We start from the raw sequence: 23,370 nt of genomic DNA on the forward strand, positions 1-23,370 counted from the left end.
GTTTATTAAATTATTATTCACTATATTTTACTAAATAAATAATACTAAATTGATACAATTTATATCTATTTGACGATTATGACGAATGCTCTGGTCTAGTGGTGCGTGTGCTCTGTTGCAGGTTCGATTCCCGCTCGGAGTGAATATTTGTACAATTGTTTATTTCCGGTCTGGGTTTCTGTCCTTGTGGATCTCGGAAGCATGATGGGGAGACTAGCTCTCCGAAGCACGTTAAGCTGTCGGTGCCGATTGCTATCGTAGACACCTGATAGCGAACTTTACTCATAGTAGGGAATATATCTGTAAACCCACAATGAATCGGCATGGTGGATTAAGCTCTGATCTTTTTCCTGCATAGAGAAAGAGGCCAATGGCCAGCAGTAGGATGTTAAAGGCTAAGTATATTATATTTGACTAGCTCGTTGTCGAAGTTTACAGTGCTGCTTTTACTCCGGGATTAGTACGTTAGTACAGTATTACTTGTAAATATTTATATGTGGCCTTTTTTCTTGACTTCATAGTTTCGAGTAAAAAGTTTGTATAGAGTTGATGAAATGAATTAAAATGTATTAATAGTTTGGATGGTATTTTTGATATGTTTTTTTTTTTATTGTCACAATTTTTGCTTATTTATATATATAGGAAATAATAGTATCTCGTAGTCGTTAATTAAAGAAAAAAAAAATTATTCACCCAGAATCTTATGATAATAATAATGTCACATTAAAATGATAAAGATTCCTGAGATACAATCATTCAGATATTTCATCATCGTCTAAGGAATAGAAGGTCCTTACAATAGCTTGTCAAACAGCCTTCGGTCGTTTAATTAGACGTCATTTGTGACTTTTCTATGTTGTACTAATTGCTTGGGTTCGCCATTTGTTGGGGTCCTTGTGACATTGTAAATATTGTCAAACTTCTGGTTAGTGAGCTGGGTGTGGAACTGTAATAAATAACGAATTATTTTAAGCTCTTGTGATATAAATGTATTGTTCATTATACATATATCTTTGTAACAAGATCAAATATATACCTAAGTATATATTTGATCTTTAAAAACAAATGTTGTATGTTGTAGAAAAAAAATATTTGTGAAAAAGTATTTATTTTCAATAATGGTCATATAAAAAAAATAATATAAGCATTATGGAACGAATGAAAAAATAATTTAAAACCAACTATTAAATTTCATAAGGTCAATATTTTCTTACGATTTGCAAGCATTTTTACAACTACCAAATTAAATAAAGCTTGCCGTATTAAGTGTTTACATTCTTTGTCAATGGTCCTGTACTGTGATTGAAAATAAATCTTATAGCCGATCACATATATTATAATTGATATCATACAAGCTATAATAGATTCTATACCCTTGTAATACAGGTTAATTTTCTTTCCAAACTCGTTGTAACTTATGTCTTTTATAAAATTACCTGAAAGTAACCACCTGTTGCTATGCAACGTCCTCGGTCTTCAGACGCATGCTCAAAAGGATACGTTCAATTTTCTATACCTTTTAACAAGCTCACAACCCCATCATTACATTATAAATCCTAAGAATTTTTCCGTTCACGTTATACATTTAAAAGCAAAACAAAAATATTGTAATGTTATAGAAAAATGTGTACGGTATGAGAAACAAGATTTATAACATATTGTCTGATACCTTAAAAGATCTTACAAATGCAATGTCTAAAAGAAAATTGTTTGATCTGCTGTTGGAGAAAATGTATTACAATATTAATGACTTTTTATTACACGGAATTTACAATACTAATTTAATGACCATAAAGATAATATTTAATTAAACGTGACATATAACAAACATATTATTGATTGTAATGTTAATTATATAGTTTTAGTAAATAATTATATCCTATATCAATAATGTATAATAATCATTCAACTATTTCCAAGACACCGAAGGGGGGAAGTGGGTCTTTGTTTTGCTAACTTTTGATGACATGGCGGCCGGGGGGGTCTAGATGGTGGTTTCGTCAGTAATATCTATTTATTATACTATTATAGATTAAATATATATACATATATATATATATACCAATGTTTCCGTAAGCATAGGGGGGTGGGGGTTGGGCTTACTTTCGCTGACAAGGGGAAGAAGGGGGTTAAAAATTACTGAAATTCTGCTTACGTAATACTTGAATGACTCTAACTAATTCAATGATAATATATTGTTAATAATGTTAAAATTATTTTATTGTACCTCATTAATATTTAAAATTTGCATACCATAAGGTAGAATATGTTTATACTAATGTTAGCATTGTACAACTACGATACCATGCTCTTGCAAATAAATGATTATTATTATTATAAATAACACATTGCTGAGGAAACAAAAATACTGTAGAGATTTTCTTTTTCATTTCTTCATTTTCAACTCATAGTACTCGAAATATCAATATACCAAGAGTAAGACTTGTCTAAACACTCTACGATATCTCCACACGCCCGTCAAAATATAAAACACAAGTATATTTCTATTCATTCATTCATTTAGATTAGTGGCAACAGTGCCAGATTAGCACAAATGATTACGCCAATGTCACATAGAATGTAGAAGACACGAATTTCTATTCGTAATCGTATGTTACTTCACACTTCACGTACTTTACGTCATTTTTACAAATACAAACCGTCAAGGCGTCAACAAATAATTCTAGAATGTTAGCCTTGGTATATTTTGATAATCTCACACTATTTGTTGTACTCAGGTTGAGTACAGTCATTAGTACCACGTTATTGTATCGGTGATAATAATAAATGACGAATTAAAATATTTTTATTTTCACAAATACTTATTTTTCGAAGCAAACGAAAATAATCGTAATTTTTGGATTGAAAACAAGCACACAAACAAACAGCTTGGTGATTGTTTATTTTTTTAAAAGAATTATTAGTTTGTTATGTACAACTATTTTTTATTGAAGTGAAATAACGCAGATACTTTTGTAAGCAACACTATAAAGTTCTTATTTTAAGTCTGTGATGGTATTGATTTTATGACATCGTGATTCACAGGTAATGTTTGAGAAATACACGTCTACAAATTAATTTTATCATATCCAGAAAAAAATGAATGAAGACCATGAATTATCAATTTTATAATTATTTTTATCATTTTGTATATTCATATTATCTGTTTTTTTTTTAATATAATAATAAATGCCACTCGTGTAAGTCTTACACAGATTATTTAGACACAAAATATGTACTGATATATATATAAGATAGCGGATATAATTATATACCGGGTTCCGTGATTAATTTATGACTATTCTGTGACTACTATCAATTATAAAGATTTTTATAAATATTACGGTAAAGTTCTTGACAGTAACTACGAATATCAAGAAAGCGTAGATCGATTACAAACGTAGTAGCGGCTACGAATGCAGTAATGGCGGCGTATACGGCTACAATCGGTAGGATACAAAGTCGTTATATCAGCGACAGTATCGCTGTTGAAACGTAATGTTTGCCTTAGTCGTATAACGATAATGAAGAAAACACAACCAAAACTCCGTATCACTCATACATTTCTCATATTTCTATTGATTTTTAATATCAAAATTCATGAAAATTCATCATATTTGATGCATTGTTTTTTTATGCCCGTATGGTGGCAAGAAGGCTAAAAGCCATTTGATGATTAGCAGAGACCGTAAGCTGTAGGTCTGCACCATCAGGAGCATTACAAGCGCGTTGCCAACTCTCCTTCAGCTGTCAACATTTCAACTCTACGAAAGCAGTTTTATTTGGCTGTCAACTTCTGTAAGATTGAGGTACTTCTCTTGTTAGACTTCTTCAAACTTTGCCTTTTTATTTTCTATTATTGAATTAAATAACTCTTGCCCTTCATTTTGATCCCAATTAAGATGTTGTGCAATTCTTATATTTGGAGTATTTCAAACATTTCAACAGATGGTTATTGTAAATTTTTTTTTATTTCATAGATGTACGTCAATTGAATCAATATGAACAACCCACGCAGATTCTTTGCCAGTTTTGTATATATAAACCATTCTACAGCTATAAAGCTTAGGCGTGTTGTTTATTTAAGTAGCTATAAATTTTCGAGGGAAATGCAGTTAAAGATTTATCGAACATATCTTGAAGTCAGATGTTCTGTAAAAATGAAATAGCGTACTAATACGGCTTTTCCGTTGTTAAATGTTTATTTAATTTATGTGCGAAAAATATATTTTATACTAGCTGCCCGGATAGACTTTGTTCTGTCAAAAGTTAATAGATTTTTATTTTTTTTTTAATTTGAACGATTTTATTTTTGTGTTACCCACACAAAAAAATGTTTAGATTTTAATTTATAAAGATTTTTTCTTTCAAATTTTTATAAAATGTTTTTTCAGTACGAAAACCTTCTTGGGCCTTAGGAACATACAAAAAATAAATTAGCCGATTTGGTCGAGCCATTATCGAGTTATGCACTTAGCAACATTCATTTGTATTATATAGATATATATATATATATATATATATATATATATATATATATATATATATATATATATATATATGTAGGGATGCGAGTATTGAAACAACCGAGTGATGATATAATTCTACTTTATTAACATTCATTAATCATGCTTATTACACACTACAATATATCTATTTTATACACTAGTGATATTTTTAAGAACTTCTTGTTCAGACAAATTATGTTTTTAAATGATTTACGTGGATTATCATAGTTACTAAAGTAGGTATATTTAAATATATTACAAACTTGATATCTTACAAAATTTAAAATATTTACTTCTTGAATAGAATAGTGATATAAATAGTGATGTACAATACATTGTTGTAATAATTAATTGTGTTTTTTTAATTTGGACCCGCCGTCAGGCGGTGTTACAAGTTTTTATACTTTCGCGTTCACTAAGAACACGTGTGCAATTTTAAATTTCTAACGATTGAGTCAATTTCAATAGTATCAAAAGGGAACTCAAAATATTTTATTCCGCACACAAAACAAAACAAAAATGTTTTAAAAAATATCTAACTAAGTAATGTTATGGAAAATACTAATAATTTATAGGTCGCAGCTATCAGTAATATTTTACTTTATCTAATCCCACATACACAACATCAGACACTCGAATATATTAACATTTCACTATAAAAGGCATCTAACGTCATCGTGTTTTGACGTCAATACCATCCTTTAGTGTTTCATTATATGTTCACTAGCTATACCCGTGCTAATAATTCGCAATAAATAAATATAATAATTATCACTTTACAAAATTACAAAAAGTATTTATACGTAAATTGATTTGAAATTGAACAATAATTGTGTTTGCTCGCAAACGAAAAAAAACCGACTTCAATTACATCGACGAGTAATACAACGTAGATCGACGAAAAAATAGTCAAGCAACTACGCGTTATCAAAGATTACTCAAAAAATATTTATCAGATCTCGATAAAATTTATATGTGACCACATGATAAACATCAGCTTTCGATTAAATTAAAAATTATCAAAATCGGTACACCCAGTAAAAAGTTATTTCGGATTTTCGAGAGTTTCCCTCGATTTCTCTGGAATCTCATCATCAGATCCTGGTTTCCTTATCACGGTACCAAACTAGAAATATCCCCTTTCCAACAAAAAAAGAATTATCAAAATCGGTACATCCAGTAGAAAGTTATGCGGTATAATACAACGTAGGTCGACGAAAAAAGCGTCAAGTAAAAACGCATTATTAGATATAACTCGAAAAGTAGTTGTTAGATCTTTTACATTCAAACGCGCCATCTATAGTCTAGAAATAGAAATACTGCGACATCTACCGGATATCTGTGCAACTAGCTGCCTAACCGCGATCTATTAGGATTTTATAAAACTAACCGACACACTAAAGTCGTATAATAAACATTTAATTTGCAATAACAAATATTAAGACCAATAATTAGATAAAAACTAACCTATCTCCCAAGTTGGACTAAATACAGATGCTTACAAAATTTGATATATATATATATATATATATATATATATATATCAAATTTATAAGTTGTAAGTTTATATATATATATATATATATATATATATATATATATATATATATATATATATATATATATATATATCTCGACAACTTACACAGATAGTCTTTTTCGAATAATTAAAATAAGATATTATTTGTCTATTTAAACGCACTCAAGACCAATATTACTTTTATGTTTGTGTGGTGGAATAGCCTAATCATAGAAACAGTTTGAGACAAAACATCAAAGTAATGGTGAAGTGAAGTTGTAGCCACAAATACATATCAAACCACTCAAGTTGTCTATTATGAAAAGTATCTTAAGTTTATTTCATCTCCTATTAATTACAGTAGCACAAATGACGAGGCGCTTCTGAACGTGAAGAATTCGATCTGGCTTTGCGGTTAGAATTTTACACTTAAAAAATACTGTCGAGATATCAAGTAACACTTGCTTTTATATTCATACGATATTTTCAACCGACTTCAAAAATGCGGTAGATCCTCAATTCGACTGTATTTTTATGTGTACTTTTATCGCATTTTTGAATCTCATTGATTAATCAAAATTGTGGACTTGTAGAGCTGATCAAGTAACAAAAACAAAAAAGAATAAAAAACAACAAAATATGCAATATAAATGTATGTAATAGTAATTGTCGAGCTCTTACTAATTTCGCAGATAACGTATACAAAGATATCAGAGTACTTGTAGATATAATCACAGTTTCAACACGAATACATCAAAGCTTAACGTCGATCTAATAAAACCCCGAAATATTAGGAAAATCATAATTCAAGAATATTGGGTGTTTATTGCGGGGGAGACTCTTTGACCCTTCTCAAGTGAATGAAGTTTGGTAAAAGCGATAAGCGAAACCCTTTTACGTGCTATTTTAAGAACATCATCGTTGATTTTTTTAGGCTTCGCTTATTCCAATTTCACCCTTCAACTGGCGTGAAATTTGTACGACAAGTAGGGGGTAGGATAAAATTATAAATATTATATAATTTATAATTACTTCAGCCTGTCACAGTCCACTACTGGACATAAGCCTCCCCAATGTGTTTCTCTCCATGTGTTTTGCCCATAGTCATCACGCTGGACAGGTAGATTGGTAACCGCAGAGCTGGCTTTGTCGCACCGAAGACGCTGCTGCCCGTCTTCGTCCTATGTATTTGAAAACCAGCAGATAAATAGTTATCCCGCCATAGGTCGGCTTTATAATTTCCAAGTTGGTAGTGGAACTGTGTTATCCATTACCCGCCTCTTACGACACCCACGAGAAGAGAGGAGGTTGAACTAACTTAACTTTTCGACTTACATCTAACAATGCGTTTTTACTTGACGCATTTTTCGTCGACCTACGTTGTATTATACCGCATAACTTTTTACTGGGTGTACCGATTTTGCTGATTTTTAATTTAATCGAAAGCTAATGTTTATCATGTGGTCATATTTAAATTTCATTAAGATCTGATCCGTAAACACACGACAATTATAAATTTAGGATTTTAGGATATTTTCGTCAAAATGTATTAAATATATAACAAAATAATGTGTATTTGTACGTGTCACCTCCCATATGCGATTAAAAGATTATTCCTTACGAAAGATTACTGTGATATTTAAAAATAAAAAGTTTCTATTAAATGATTCAAATTTTAAATAATTCAAAATAAACTCTAAAATTAAAACATAAATTCATTTGCTATTCATATCGGTACATTACTACGTAATTTATGTCAGGCTGGATGAAAGTTATCGGTTATATTCAATAATAATGCTATCAATAAATTTTCTAATTATGAATGTTGCATAATGTAGTAACGTGCGTTGTGGTCGTACTGTGAGATTTCTTTTTTCTTTCTTTGTTAACCGACTTCCAAAAAAGGAGGAGGTTCTCAATTCGACTGTATTTTTTTTTTATTTTTTTTTATGTATGTTACATCAGAACTTTTGACCGGGTAGACCGATTTCGACAAATTTTGTTTTAATCGAAAGGTGGTGTGTGCTAATTGGTCCCATTTAAATTTATTTGAGATCTAACAACTACTTTTCGAGTTATATCTAATAATGCGTTTTTACTTGACGCTTTTTTCGTCGACCTACGTTGTATTATACCGCATAACTTTCTACTGGACGTACCGATTTTGATAATTCTTTTTTTGTTGGAAAGGGGATATCCCTAGTTTGGCACCGTGATAAGGAAACCAGGATCTAATGATGGAATACTAGAGAAATCGAGGGAAACTCTCGAAAATCCGTAATAACTTTTTACTGGGTGTACCGATTTTGATAATTTTTAATTTAATCGAAAGCTGATGTTTATCATGTGGTCACATATAAATTTTATCGAGATCTGATAACTACTTTTTGAGTAATCTTTGATAACGCGTAGTTGCTTGACTATTTTTTCGTCGATCTACGTTGTATTACTTGTCGATGTAATTGAAGTCGGTTTTTTTTTTCGTTTGCGAGCAAACACAATTATGTAGTTACAGTCAGTTTTAACATATCAAAATCAATAACCGAAAAATAACATTATAGATATTATAATAATTTACAAAGAAAATACTTTCTCGTAAATGTTTTCTTTAAAGTAATGGTATGTGATAAAAACAATATTTGTCCTACTAACTAAAGTACTAAAACATCTACGGATCCAGCTACGGAACGTTTGCAGTATATTATAATCTTCGAGACTGCTTCGGAAGTATACGACCTTGTTGCCTCGCCAGGAAAACATTCAAAACTACGTCATCGATATCACCAACAAAAACAAAACATGCAAGGTGCTTTATTTTCCTTCTTCGAGTCTTTAAAATTAAACTTTTCTTGATTATTTGATATTAAATTTAGTTACACGTATCATAACAAAATCAGGGATCGTGGATCGACCTCAATTTGTAGTCGAGGGTCTAAAGATCTGACTGAAATATTAATCATTCATATCTATCTGTCGAGGTATTTAACTAAAAATTAATCTGCGAAATGTATGCACTCGCGTAATTTCTGAAAGACTGCATGAAATTTTATAATTCCTTTTTTGGGTTCATCATTATCAACAAGAAAAAATTAAAAAAAAAAACAAATAAATACGAAAAAAAGTTATGACATTTTTTTTATGTCACTAGGTCGGCAAACAAGCGTACGGCTCACCTGGATGGTAAGCGATTACCTTAGCTTATAGACGCTTGCAACACCAGAAGCATCGCAAGCGCGTTGCCGACCCAATCCCCAATCCCACCAGGAGCTCTGGTCACCTTACTTACCAACAGGAACACAATACTGCTTGAAAACAGTATTATTTTGCTGTGATCTTCTGTAAGGTCGAGGTACTACCCCAGTCGGGCTGCTCCATATTTTGAGCAGGAAATTCCTGCTGTGCCCTACCTCAGTTAAACATGACATTACGAAGATTACTGGGTCAACTAGTATTTTATAAATAAAATCGGTCCTTAGTTATCTGAACAGCCTCACTGTATTTCTTTCATTTCAAATGAAACATTATTTTGACCATTTAAAAGAGATATTTTTAAGAGAGATTTTACAAAACCAAACAATGAACTTTTTAAGTAACGTATACTAAACACGTTTTATGCGAACGATATTTGATGTAAACAAAACCTCAAGATTGAGGTAAACAAAGTATTTATTGTAGTAGAGTCATTTTTACCCTTCTTGTTAAAAGATTATGATTTGGTACAAGTTACGGACGACATTTTGTAGTTTATATCGCTAGTTCTTTTTTATTTAGAAATATCATCATCATCATCATTTTTATAAATAAATAGATAAATAAATATATAATAATATATATATATATATATATATATATATATATATATATATATATATATATATATAATATATATATTATATATAAATAATAATATATATAATAAATAAATATCATTTTAAGGTTAAATACATTACCCTTTTACTTTTCTAAAAAGAAATAATGTCTAAAATTAATTAATGATATTGACTAGAAAATAGGAAATTGGGCTAAGTTTTATTTTCCCTTTCATTGGTTTTTAATTATTATATAATCTCTTTTCAAATAAAGTACAAAATATATGCAGAGGCACGGTGGGGAGACCCACAAGGACAGATGTCCAAACAAAAAACAAATATTTATACAAATACAAATATTCATTACGAGCGGGAATCAGCTACAGGACGATATGTTACAGGTACAGAGCGATCGGGACAGTTTATATATATTTTTTTAAAGAGTTGCGGAGTTTCTTACTAATTCTTCTCTGAAGATTACATGCATGTATATTACATCGAATTGGTGATAACTTCACTTTTAAAAATAATAATCACTTTTAAAATTTAAATTTATAAAATAATAATAATAATAACTACGCCTGTGCGATTGTTCAGATAAGATGATAGTATTTAATATTTATATAAGTTCGCTAGTCGCCTTCACTCAGACCGTACTATACAAACAAAGCGGGTCAGATGGAGGCGCCAGCACGACGCGACAGGGACTGTGAAAACAGGCGGGTCAAGTTTCAACGATCCGACGAATGTGGCCCTCAAGGCAACAAGACTATGCGCTTAGGCGGCTACGGGGACATAAGCTCGGTTTTGTGCTCTGTAATTTACCGTGTCCACGTATCTTCACTTATGTTGTAACGTGAGTAAAATTGTGGGTGTGATTGATGTGGAGACTGATTTTAGTTCTTCTTTCAAATTTCTATTTTCACACTGAATAATAAGTTAGCATAATCTAGATGTAGATTGTGCAGAAAAAAAAAATTTGCCATCACTTTTTATAATTTAGTTGTAGTACTTTAAATGATATTGTCCATATTGCCATATCTTCCTTAGTGAGCTGCGTTGAAAAGTAAACTGATTCGTAACGACTCGAGGCGTCGTAGGGTGGAAAGTTATAATAAATCTGCAGGTAGTACATAGGTATTATTTTCCTTAAATAACTTGTTTAACAACTCAAGTTATGTTATGTAGCATCACATCGAATAATTTATTTGTCGCTTATTCGTTGTCTTATGCGATACGTGATGCCACTTGACACGGAAATTATAGCTAAGGGCCTGTTTCACCAGTTATGTATAGCGCTATTTAATGGATGACGTTATCCCACTTATGAAAATTTATGATTATTATCGTTTTTACCATCGAACTCCACAATATTTACGACAAAGAAGAAGAAGAATTTTATTCGCAATTGTGAATCTGTAAGTTATAGTTTCTTATTGAGACGAAAGAGGTCCTAATGGCCTATTCTACCTCAAGCTGTCAAAGTTTATTCTTAATTTATGAGCAGGATTAACCATAACCGGTGAAACAGATCCTAAGAGCTGCTTGAGGTTTTCGTTTTTATTCACAACATATTATGAAGTATTTGTCGTATTTTGTACATATCGTCGGTAATATGTGCACACAGCAAACAGAGATTTCAGAAGAGTATGTACAGTTGTGCATACATGTAACATTAATTGTCCCAAGCTTCTTCAATTGATAATAAGAAAGAGTTGTTAGCCCTTACCTTGGCTAACTCTCACTGCTGTATACTTAGCGAGTCATAAATTTAGTGATAGACATTAAAAAAAAAACTTTTTCATACAAAATACAGAGAAAAAATACCAGAAATATTGAGATAATATATTATGAAAATTACAAATCGAATTGATAATTTGATGCTATTCATAATTGACGTTAAATGATTGATAGCTGATCATTAAATTAGTTTATGTCAAACTGACATCCATTGACGCGTGAAATATGATGTTAATGACGTCATATTTCAATATAACGGAATAATCTATCTTACGCTAAATTTTCAAAGACTAATATGTTTTTTTTCTTTTGTTACATGTACTCTACAATTCATCTAAACAGGTAAGTAAAACATTTTATGGCAGTTCACAACATTCTCAAACATTTAAAAGATATCTTCACTATAATTTTTATAATAAAAAAGGTTGTAGCATAAAGGTATTATGTAAATCTAACATAATGCACTAGAAGGAACAAATAAGGTTTTATGAAACGTACTATTACACATATATATAAAAAATAGAATGAAAAGCAGCTTACGTTCACGTTTTTGGGTAGTGCTTTCCTTTTATATTCATGTTGTTAAGCCGAATTAATTATTTGTATGAATCCGTTATGAATTAAATCATATATTTTAATTTTGTTATGCTGAATAAAAGAGCGTATTAAAAACAAATTTACACCGAGTACGTTGTTGTTCGCGTTTTTGTTTATGTGTAACGGGCTTCTTTTATGAGTTTTAATGCAATATTATAAAGGCTATAAAATAAATATTGAATGCGTATATAATGCAAGCAATGATTATTACATTTATGTTACAAAATTTAATAAATAGTTGTAACAGTAGAAGTTTTAGGATGATTCATATTAAGTAAAACAACATTTTTATTAAATCCATTGTAATAAAAAATATGATTAAATTTCATTAAGAAGTAGATGGGGGCATATCGCTTTGGACGCATAATATTAAATGAAAATTTAGACGTTGATACTTATTTCATATAAAATGCATAAGCTTAGTAGTAGAGAGTTGAAAAGTTATATCACCTGATTTAAATCTGGTTTATATGAATCGCCCTAATATGTATACTTTAGATATATTAAATAGTTCATTACTGTAGATAGGCTATAGATAGATTCGTATTTTTTAACTTCTTTAAACTAGAATCTATGTTCAATAAAACACACAACCAAAGGCGTTATAAAAGCCAATGGCGAAAAATCGCAGACATCAAATTAATACCCTATTTTATTATTTCAGACCGAGTGACGTTTAAACCAGAGAGTAAGTTAAGATATATTTGTGTCTAGGACCAGCTTAATTTGGACGCTAGAATAGAACTAATGCTTCGCAATTGTAGACGATTTGGAACATTCACAGACAAAATTAATACAAAAGGTAGAAATAACCGCCACTCAAACTGTAGCTTTATAACTCAAAAATATATATTATTTTACTTGCATATGTTACTGTTAAGGCCTATATATTGGTAAATCCTAAGATTGCGTGTAAATTATGAAATTAACAATCTCCATCTGTCAAATAATCAACACGAATTGATTTACTGTTACTCTTGATTTCGACTTTTTACCAACATTCACTCAGTATCTCTTAATTAATTTAAGAGAAAATTTAAAAGTTAAATTCTATACTATACTATCTAGAACTTTTATGTCACATCATATTGTGACATCGAGTTTTTTTTTTATAAATCTAGAGGGGCAAAGGTAAAGTAGAGAACTACGGTTTCAAAACTAAAGCTGCAAAGGTTTACATAGAATGCAGCGTTTTATTACGTCAAGAAAAAAAAGGTTTTTTAAAAATTAATCAATAAATCGACCTCAGAGTTCGACTTTAAGTCTTATAATACATCCAAAAATTAATTTCATAATTAATATCCTGACATTGACAAACTCATGTTAGTACTGGTAAATAAATTCACAAATTCTAGGGATTTACAGATATTTTAGCTTTTACAGTAACATTCATTAAATTTATTAAATTTTATTCGGTATTCATAAAAAATATATATCATTTATACAGCTTTTAAGGTAATTTAAAGGCGCCGATCGCTTAATATTATGTTCAAACATCATATATATATGTTATCATCAGTATTTCATTTTTTACTAATATTTATGATACGAGCCCGTTTATCGTATCACTTATACGACAAAATATTTATTTATTAACCTATAAATATTAAAAATATTCTCGTCTTTAAGTCATAGATAGCTTTTTTGTGAACGTCTGTTTTAGATTTGAATTAAATTAACAATAACGCTTAGAAGTAACAGAGGCTTGAAGTATGAAAACTAAATTTTTGCATCTTCTCTCCTTTTTTGAGTCAAAAAAAAATACAATGAAGGATAACTAATCATAAATTAGTTCTTATTAACAACAAAACAAGAGAACACATTTTTTACCATGTAACAAATATTGATGAAAAGGATTGAACGATGTCAAAGTTTCGTTATAAGTTGATTCTCAAGTTTTATTGAAAAGTAAAAATAACAGCTGAGTGTGAAGACTGAACAAATGTAGTTTAATTTAATATTAAAAAGCAGTAACACCTTAACGCTTCGTAAAATATATATATTTATAATTATATTCTAAGTATTTTTGGCTGATAGTATTATTTAGAAGAAATCGTTGGGGTCGTGAAACAATAAAAAATAAGGTAGGTGCTATAATTTCTACAGAATCGCGTCGAAAAAAAGTACTAATAGAATACTAATGATGGTGGTATATTATTAATGCAAACAAAAATATATAAAATTTGTAAATACGAAAAATAAATGAGATTCGATACTTTTATATCATGTTTATAATATTACAGAAAAAATATGGACTCTATTTAACTAATTGAATTGTCAAAATAAGCCAGATATGAAATACTTTTGTTATTTTAGTATTAAAAAATATATAATTATTTATTTCTAATAAACTACAGAATAGGTTGACTTTATCTGTAGGATTTTTGAAATTATATACCTACAAATACTAAAAAAAAGAAATGGCGGTACGAAGATCACCGGATCAAATAGTACACACAGTATAGCTTGTAACATCCCACGGCTGGCCGCTGGCCTCTTTCTCCGTGTAGGAGAAGGATTGAAACTTAATCTACCACGCCGCTCCACTGCAGGTTGGCGAATGATATAAATCACGATGATAGAACTATATATCTTCCACATACATCTAAATTAACTTTTTTATTTTCTATTTCTATCCAAGATATAGTGCACACAAGCATAAAATATCCACAAACTCACCATATACGACCATTTATATCAAACACACTTAAAAAATCAGTTCGGTATTTTGTTCGACCTAGTATTGCTGAGAAACCAGAAAAGATTAAAAAAAATAATTCATACGTTTTTAAATACCTGTTCTAAAATTATTCAATATCTTTTTATATGTTTTTATGGCTCTTTTTAGGGTTTCGTACCTTAAAAAGAAAAAACGGAACCCTTATAGAATAATTTTGCTGTCCGTGAGGTATCAAGCAGAAATTCAGCTTTACTGGCCCTTGGAAATGTGAAAAAACCAAACTTCTAAGACAACGCAATCAAAAGATACAGCCGTTTATACTGCAAGTTTTCTACACTCGCAAGGGAATCAACCTACAGGGTACTTTCCGTGAACTCAGAATCTTGAAATTTGGTACGAAGCAACATCTTATAGCACAAATAAAGGAAAAAATGCGAAAAGCATAAATTTTTAGTTACAACATATAATATTTTTTTTAATAATTTTGTTTGTACGGAATCTCATCGGAAAAATCTCATTTTTATTTAATATACTTAATCTTGCTAAAAACCAATAGTTGCCTGTAACTTCATTTAACTTAATCAAAACCTACTTAGTGCTTTTTAAAACAAAATGAATACTTCGCAAGATATTAAAGTAGCATTACTCTAGTATGACGCGCTCTCATCGTAAATTAAAATAAGTTTTAAAACCTTTATGTGCAAAGTTCGTGGTACTTGTATGTTTCATGTTTCATGTAGAATCTACGCTAAATTGAGTTCATAACAGAAGGATTTTTAGTCAACTATCTATTTAGAAGAACTAATAATTTAGTATAGATATGTGTTGCCATCACAACATATTAATTTTTGGAACAAAGCCTTTTTGATGTCGCTACTCATTATTTTTTTGTAATCTAATATTTCGCTACATGCGTATTAAAGATAAAATTAAAAATATAAAATAATAATAATATGTTCTCCAAATTAACAATAGTCGTTTAAAAAATGATTAATTACAAATTAATAAATAATTAATATAATTGTAGTGAGAATTTTAGTTTTTGTTTTTTGACAATTTCTTTTATAATTGTTCGTAATAAAAGTGATTCTTTTTTCAATCATTACGGAACACTAAGAGTTTGGTAGACTTACGTGTGCTTCAGGACTGTTGTTAAAATTTCAAAAATAAAATATCCCGATGTAGAAATAAATTCCTGATATAGAAAATATGAGACCCCTAAAATCTTCTATTAAGAAGAAGAATCGGAAATTAATTTACCACACTCCATTAGGTCTGACAACGTTCTGACATAGGCGGTCATTCTTTTGTAGCAAAAATGGAAACTCAATTGACGCCAATAGGCTTCGACGCTCGTTCGATTCTAATCTTTATATTTGTAAAAATATTTGTTACTGTTTTAGGATTGTGTACGTATGTATTTGTCCATTGCATCTTCGTAGTTTCTATCATCTACGAATTTAGTAAGAAAACAGGCGTGATGAAGTCATTACACGCAGTAAAGTATAATGTATTAAGAATCAATATTTCTCATATAAAAAAAAAGAGGTATTTTTCCAAGAATGAATATTTGCAAATAGACAGTGTAAGTAACAGAGTTGTAATATATATTTAAAAAAAAAACATATGCTTACCATAAGACCAGATTAACTATTTATACTAGGTCTAAAGAAAGAGCTGTGTCTAATCACATAAGAATTCGAAAATCCCAATATTAATTACGAACATTAAATAAATATTATGTACCTTACGATTTATACGATTTATTTTCGTGTTACCCATTAGAAGAAACAATATTCAATTGTGAAGATTCTTTCTTGTATTTTTATTTGTTTTCAAGGTCGTTGACATCGACTTCCCGCGGGGGCGATTTTTGTATGGATGTAAATCGATTTGGCGAAAACTATTATATATTTCCCTTAGTGATGTCATGAGTAATATTGCCATATTTTTTTCTCCGTATTCGTAATTGCGAGAAATACAAATTTTAAGATTTGACCTTGTTGGCAAACAGTTAAGTAGCCTAACCTCTGAGGCTTTTTGACCTTTGGGCTGTACTGCCTGCTAAAATTCTTGACAATTTTATCATTCTTAATCTTTGTAAAACATCGTTAACAGATATGATATGCAAAAAACCAAGCAGTCACAAGGGTAGGTGTTATGTAAATGAGAGTGGGAGGAGGGACGCGCGACGCGGTGGTGTCTTTTGTCGGCACGGCGCACGTCCTTGAAAAAAACAAAGAAAAACGACGACTCGATTTTAGCTGATCGTTTTAAAACCACGCGCTGCATTTCTCAATGCTTATTCCTTTTGTCTCACTAATAGATTAAAATTTCTTGTGTATTTTTTTTTCTTATTTGAAACGAGATTGTCTTGATCTCTTCTTTCTTGTCGAGATTTTCTTATTTAAATCGATATATCAAGTACTTTCATAGTAATCATAATGATTAAATATATGGACATCATTGCAGATAATAGTCAGACATAATGCTAAGCTGTAATTTAACACTAATTGTTCATATTCTTGTCTTTGTCAAATTTACAGCAAAAGCACAAAAACAATGTTTCTTGAGAGTTGCCACATATGAGGTGTAGGTTCCTTAGCTACGATCCCTAAAAGCCACTAATCCGACTAGAACTATAACTGGTTACTTGCTGTAGTTGTAACCTTTACGTTTTTGGATATTTCTCAAACATTTAAGAATGTAAAAAAAGAGATCAGAATTAGTTAAGGCTAATAGTACTTTATAATATTTAGAAATTATTAATTTATTTAATAATTTAAATTATCATAGCATAAATGATTTGTGTGTTTTTGATTGTAGTTGACAAACTGAATTATTAAATAGCATCATCACAATAAATTTCCTACATACAATGTACACTTAAAAAAATCGTATCACAAATCATTATAGAGGACATGTAGATATAGACGTTGACCTAAAATACAATATGCGACAACTAGTTCTTAATATTGCTCATAGATAGCGAAAATTTATTATAAATTTCAATAATCCGCTCCTTTGCAACAATCCCAGATTTTTTTAAAATATATCATTTATCAGATCATCCATGACATACTTCAGTTATTAAGATATACATTGGACAATTTTGCTAAATATGAGATGACGTGTACTACATACATAGGACAGATTTTTACTACATTTTTCACCCTACATTACTTGTATGTGCTGAACTAAAATTGAGTCATATTTCATTGAAGAAACTTTCGTACAAGAATAATGATCATAAAGTCCGAGAAGTTAACGTTCATTGTATTTAAAACCTTATCACTTTTCAATAGAATTCACTTTCGTTTGCATTTTTAAAAACGTTTGATAAAGTTGTTTGTATTTATGTCGCTTCTTGTTTACCAGAAAATCTTCGAAGTTTAGCGAGTATCTTTGGCCTGCACCCAACATATAATAATTGAAAGGTACTGAAGGTAACTTTAACGAGATTAATTATATGGAAAGTTTTTATTTTTTCTATATGTTAGTTTGGAGATGCGTGTTCAAATCACGTCGGGGCCACTAATTTGGTAGCGAGAGGAACGTGTGAAGAATGACGTCCGCCATCACAAAGGGAGGATACTCCAACCAGACGGGTGTTGTGTCTGGTGGGCTACTGCCCCAACGGTTGTTGTCGGGATCTTGTATACTCAATCGCTTTGATAACTTTGATAGCGCGATGTAAGATACGTCAGTTTTCTCTAGTTTGTATGCCGCGCGATAGATGTCGCTACATTAGTAACAAAAATGAATTTTTATGCAAAAAATGTTGCGGAGCTCCATAATCTAATAGCATATGCGAAAAATAGCTATTTGAAAACTGAAACCAACAAAATGGGGAGAAAATTGTTTCATATAAACATTAGCACTTTTTTCCGATTTGGTAGCCCGACAGCGCTCCGCACAGCGCTACCTCCACACCGACTTCGTCCTAAGCCGAGGCGCAATCGCGCTAGGAGACACCCTGAGGATGAACGGACATCCCGAGTCCTCCTAGAGGGCTGAAGAAGGAAGGCTTCCTTCACGGCTGGGTCTCAGTACCCGGCCATCCAACCCGGTGACGCTGTCAAGGCCGATAGGGTCAACAGCAATACACAACCTGAAAATAAAAATTGCCCATTTTGCGCTGTTGTAATTTTTGTATCAGTATGCTCCTTTCTCATAGTTACAGGGTTCGATGGAATCGATCAAAACTATTAGTTCTGTAACAACTCCTAAGCTACATTTAAAAATTTAATTAAAAAAAACTGTGAAATGTTACCTATTCCCTTTTTCTATTGAAATATTTTTAAAGCCTATACGCCAAAAAACAGACAAAAAGTCCCATTTCTGAGTACATGACTCTTCTTCTATGAAGAAAAAATAAGTAGTAAATGTACCGACAACTTTATTATGACCTAAACAAATATACACGTTTAGTAAAATCATATAATATAGATATGAAAATTCTGATTAACCATTTAAATGTAAAAAGAATTACTTATTTATTTCTTACTTGACGAAGACAGACTTCTACCAAAGACTGCATGTTGATTTCAAAAGTTAATGAAAGCAATAAGCAACGTAAATGCAAAAGCCCCTTTTAGCGAGTTTCAGACATACATCACAGAAAGTTATGTATAAATAAGTCAAACATGCGCTCAAGGCTTACCTTTTCAACTTCATTTTATGCAAAATATAGTTAGTTGTAAAACTACGTATAATATATAAAAGAAATTTAGTTTCTGTAATCTAAAAGACTATAATCCTTAGAACACACATTGAGGTAGGATTCAGACAGATAGGCATATATCTGGCCCAAAATCTAGAGCTTTATAAAAAGAATATTTTAGAACCATGTCTATAGTCATGGAATAGATAAATAAAAAATAATTAATCAAAATTGAACATTTTTAAACTCAAATGCAATTATCAAACAATTTAACATTTAGGTAACACTTCATTATTTAAAATTTATCGTATACATAAGAAAAATAAAATGTATTAATAAAAATACATAATACATGAAAAGATTCCCTTTCTGGATATTTTAATTTAATATCAAAACAAAACCCATGGTTTCAAAATATACATAGATTTTAAAATAGAAACATGGCTGACATAAAAAACCTTACTTTTATTTTAATAGTATTTTGAAACTTAAGTAATGAAACCCGCACACCATAATTTAATCAAACTTAAAGCAGAGTAGCCTCTTAGAATAAAACTCAAAAGTAATTCGAAATACAAAAAAATGACTTTTTAAATTAAATGTTAAATTGGTTCAGTTTACAAGTTAAGTGCTCCGTACTTCATCAGGAGCTCAACGTTTCCAAGGATCGTATTTCTGACGTAAAGACAATATTTTGAGTGTTTATTCATCTCGGTTGTTTCTAGTACCTTCTTTACGATAAAAAGATAAATAAGATGAAAGAACCTATGTTATTGCTTATAGTGGCAGTTAAATAAGCAGATTTTTAAAATTTATGGAAACATTAAAGTGAAATTTTTCTTTTAGATATCTTGGAAAGTATACTCGAGTTCTTTTTATCTTAACGCGATCTGCGGATTTAATCTTTTAGTTTCAGCGATAAAATATGTTCATTGTTACGCATAAAACAAACAAAAGAAATGTTTAATACTTTTAAAATTCTTATTGTTGGTGAGTGCAGAGACGAAAAACAGACAGATCGAGTGATAAGTTAATTTTCTATAATAATGAATAAAAAATATGTTTTCATAATTTCGTCCATATTTTCTTTTCTTTGTTTTAAATTGGCTCTTTATCAAATTTAGTCTCTTAATAGCCTCTCTTAATTTAAAGGTCATTTTAGGTACATAAAAAAATTACGCAATCTAGAATTAATATTTCTATTAAAGTTATAATCAATAATATACATATAATTAGTAACTTAGTCAATAAATACATTTTATAATGTAACATAATTTCAGTTTCAATGAAATGTCTCTAGTCCACGTTCAAACAGTCGCTATCAAGGTGCTCATCTGAGATCAACACAATGCCCAATTAATACATCCCTATTGTGTGGCTCATAATGAACCGAAGGCTTCGCTGACAAAGAACTCCCAATACCACGTGCAGACTGAGCCAATTAATTAAACAATGACTAGACTTAATAAAATGAATTTTGAGACAATTCGTAAATTCTGTTATAAAGCTGACAGGGATTTATGTTAATTTTGAATAATTTACATCAAATATTACCAGACAACTGCGTAGTATCTTCCAAGTTAATATTTTATGTCAATCTTTTGATTTTTTTTTTTTCAATTCTAATTTTGTTATAAATTCCTTTTAAATGAGAAATCTCAGTAAAGTTCAAAAGTAATAAAGTAGTAAAAACACCACCCACATTCAGTAAATTTAATGAGACTACTTGTAGACGGACTTCTGAAATTGGGTAAATAAGAAATAGTTTTCAGCTTCCATATCTAATACTTAATGCTTCTAAAAATTTAAATAGTAAACACGCAACTTTTAAAACTAATCTTCACGAGTCAAAATAGGCAGGCTGTGTTAAAATTTTATTATTTCAAACAAAATCAAAACTATTGACACGCAATAAATACCAAGCTGATACTAATCTTCAGAAAATATACCTTACCCAAACATTTTTGAATATCATATCAAAAATTGACCGCTCCAGCGGGATTCGAACCCGCGTCTCCGACTGACCGTGTCGGCGCTCTAGTCAATTAAGCTATGGAACGATGTACCCGCTCGAGCGAAATTTTTGATATGATGATTTTTATTTTTCGGTTTAAGCGAACCGTGGCGCCGTCTATAGTGAGTTCTTTACAGAGACCCGTAACTATTCAAAGTTTCATATTACAATGAAAATCTTTGACAAGAGACGACACCATGCTATTTTTAATATGTACGATTTTATTTTTGTGTTACCCACACATTAGGAATTCCAAACATTTTTGAATATCATATCAAAAATTGACCGCTCCAGCGGGATTCGAACCCGCGTCTCCGACTGACCGTGTCGACGCTCTAGCCAATTAAGCTATGGAACGATGTACCCGCTCGAGCGAAATTTTTGATATGATGATTTTTATTTTTCGGTTTAAGCGAACCGTGGCGCCGTCTATAGTGAGTTCTTTACAGAGACCCGTAACTATTCAAAGTTTCATATTACAATGAAAATCTTTGACAAAAACGGGTTCGAATCCCGCTGGAGCGGTCAATTTTATATGATATTCAAAAATGTTTAGAATTCCTAATGTGTGGGTAACACAAAAATAAAATCGTACATATACCTTACCCACCTATTTAGTAATTGTTGATTATTCACATTACACCATTTATTTTATTTAGCCACTCAGTTTGAAGTTAAACGCTCAAAAGACTCCAATTCATTAATCTTGAAATCCGATTTTCAGGCGAGTAAATCATTCACGATTTCATCCATTCTTTCTCGAGCATTAATTTTCAATGAGCAAAGTGTCCAATATTTTCAATTACTGGATGAAATATGCCACAATTCTTCCATTACTATCTGAAACGCAATATTCTTGGTACATATAAGAGTAATGCCACATTTCAAACTAACTCTGTTGTCCAGCTAACACATTTGTTGTCGGTGCTCTGACCGCTTAGTTTTCAATTAGAGTTACCAGTGTTTGCTTAACCAAGATGAGAGAAATTTAAAAGTGTTTTAAAATTAAAATTATGGCAGAGTAAAGAGGATTTTGAAGCAATTAAAAAGTAAGAATAAAACTCTGTACCAAACGGAATCTTTACTACATTTTGGAAATGACTTTCAAAATGATGTGTCTCGTAATTTATAGCAAATGGTATTTATTGGTGGTTTCTAACAGAAATCTGTTTCTTTTTAATATTTACTTTCAAAGCACAACGTTTTTAAAGGGTTTATTTAGTTTTTAAAGAATTTTTTAATATTTTTAACGAATAAACACAAATATAAAGCAAAGTTTATCTAAGTTTCAATCGCCTCGTTTTCAATTAGACTAACTAATGTTTGCTATAGAGTCGTGTAAATTAAAAATTTCATAAAGTTGACTCCTTTCATTATAATATAAAATACGTGTTAATATTATATAGAAAATGTTGCGTGATACACAAATGAATTTTGTTTTAAGTACGCTACGTATTTTATAAACTGAAAACGTGATTACATTTTAAAACTAAGGAGCGCTTGGAAATGATAACATATAAAATTTTATTGACTTCGAAATTTTACAAATGAATAATAAAGTCAATAGAGAAGATTACCTTTAAAAAAAAGAAGAGTTACTCAAATCACTACTATAACAACCTGCGCTAACAACACATAATATTTCAATGGTAACCGAATGCAAAATTACAAAGGTCCCACAATCACAAATATACTATTGTTCAATTTTTTGAAATTAACTAATTACTGTTTCTAAGGCACTAAAATACTAAAAACTTTGGACTCTCTTGCTATCACTTTTCCAATCCAGTCCAATAGGTTCTAGGTTATCTAGGGTATATCATTAAGAGCGTAATAGCGG

At 30.5% G+C, this 23,370-nt stretch overlaps 1 protein-coding gene across 1 annotated transcript in view; it reads left to right on the forward strand.

The window, feature by feature from the left end:
- LOC123661729 (receptor-type tyrosine-protein phosphatase kappa) overlaps positions 1-23,370 on the forward strand; it is a 195,174-nt gene that overhangs the window by 126,080 nt on the left and 45,724 nt on the right. The window contains exon 3 of the mRNA XM_045596674.1: positions 12,838-12,861. Coding sequence (XP_045452630.1) covers positions 12,838-12,861 — 24 coding nt within the window. The remainder of the gene's footprint in view (positions 1-12,837; positions 12,862-23,370) is intronic.

Source organism: Melitaea cinxia, chromosome 17 (assembly GCF_905220565.1).
Source record: "Melitaea cinxia chromosome 17, ilMelCinx1.1, whole genome shotgun sequence".
Lineage (NCBI taxonomy): Eukaryota > Metazoa > Arthropoda > Insecta > Lepidoptera > Nymphalidae > Melitaea > Melitaea cinxia.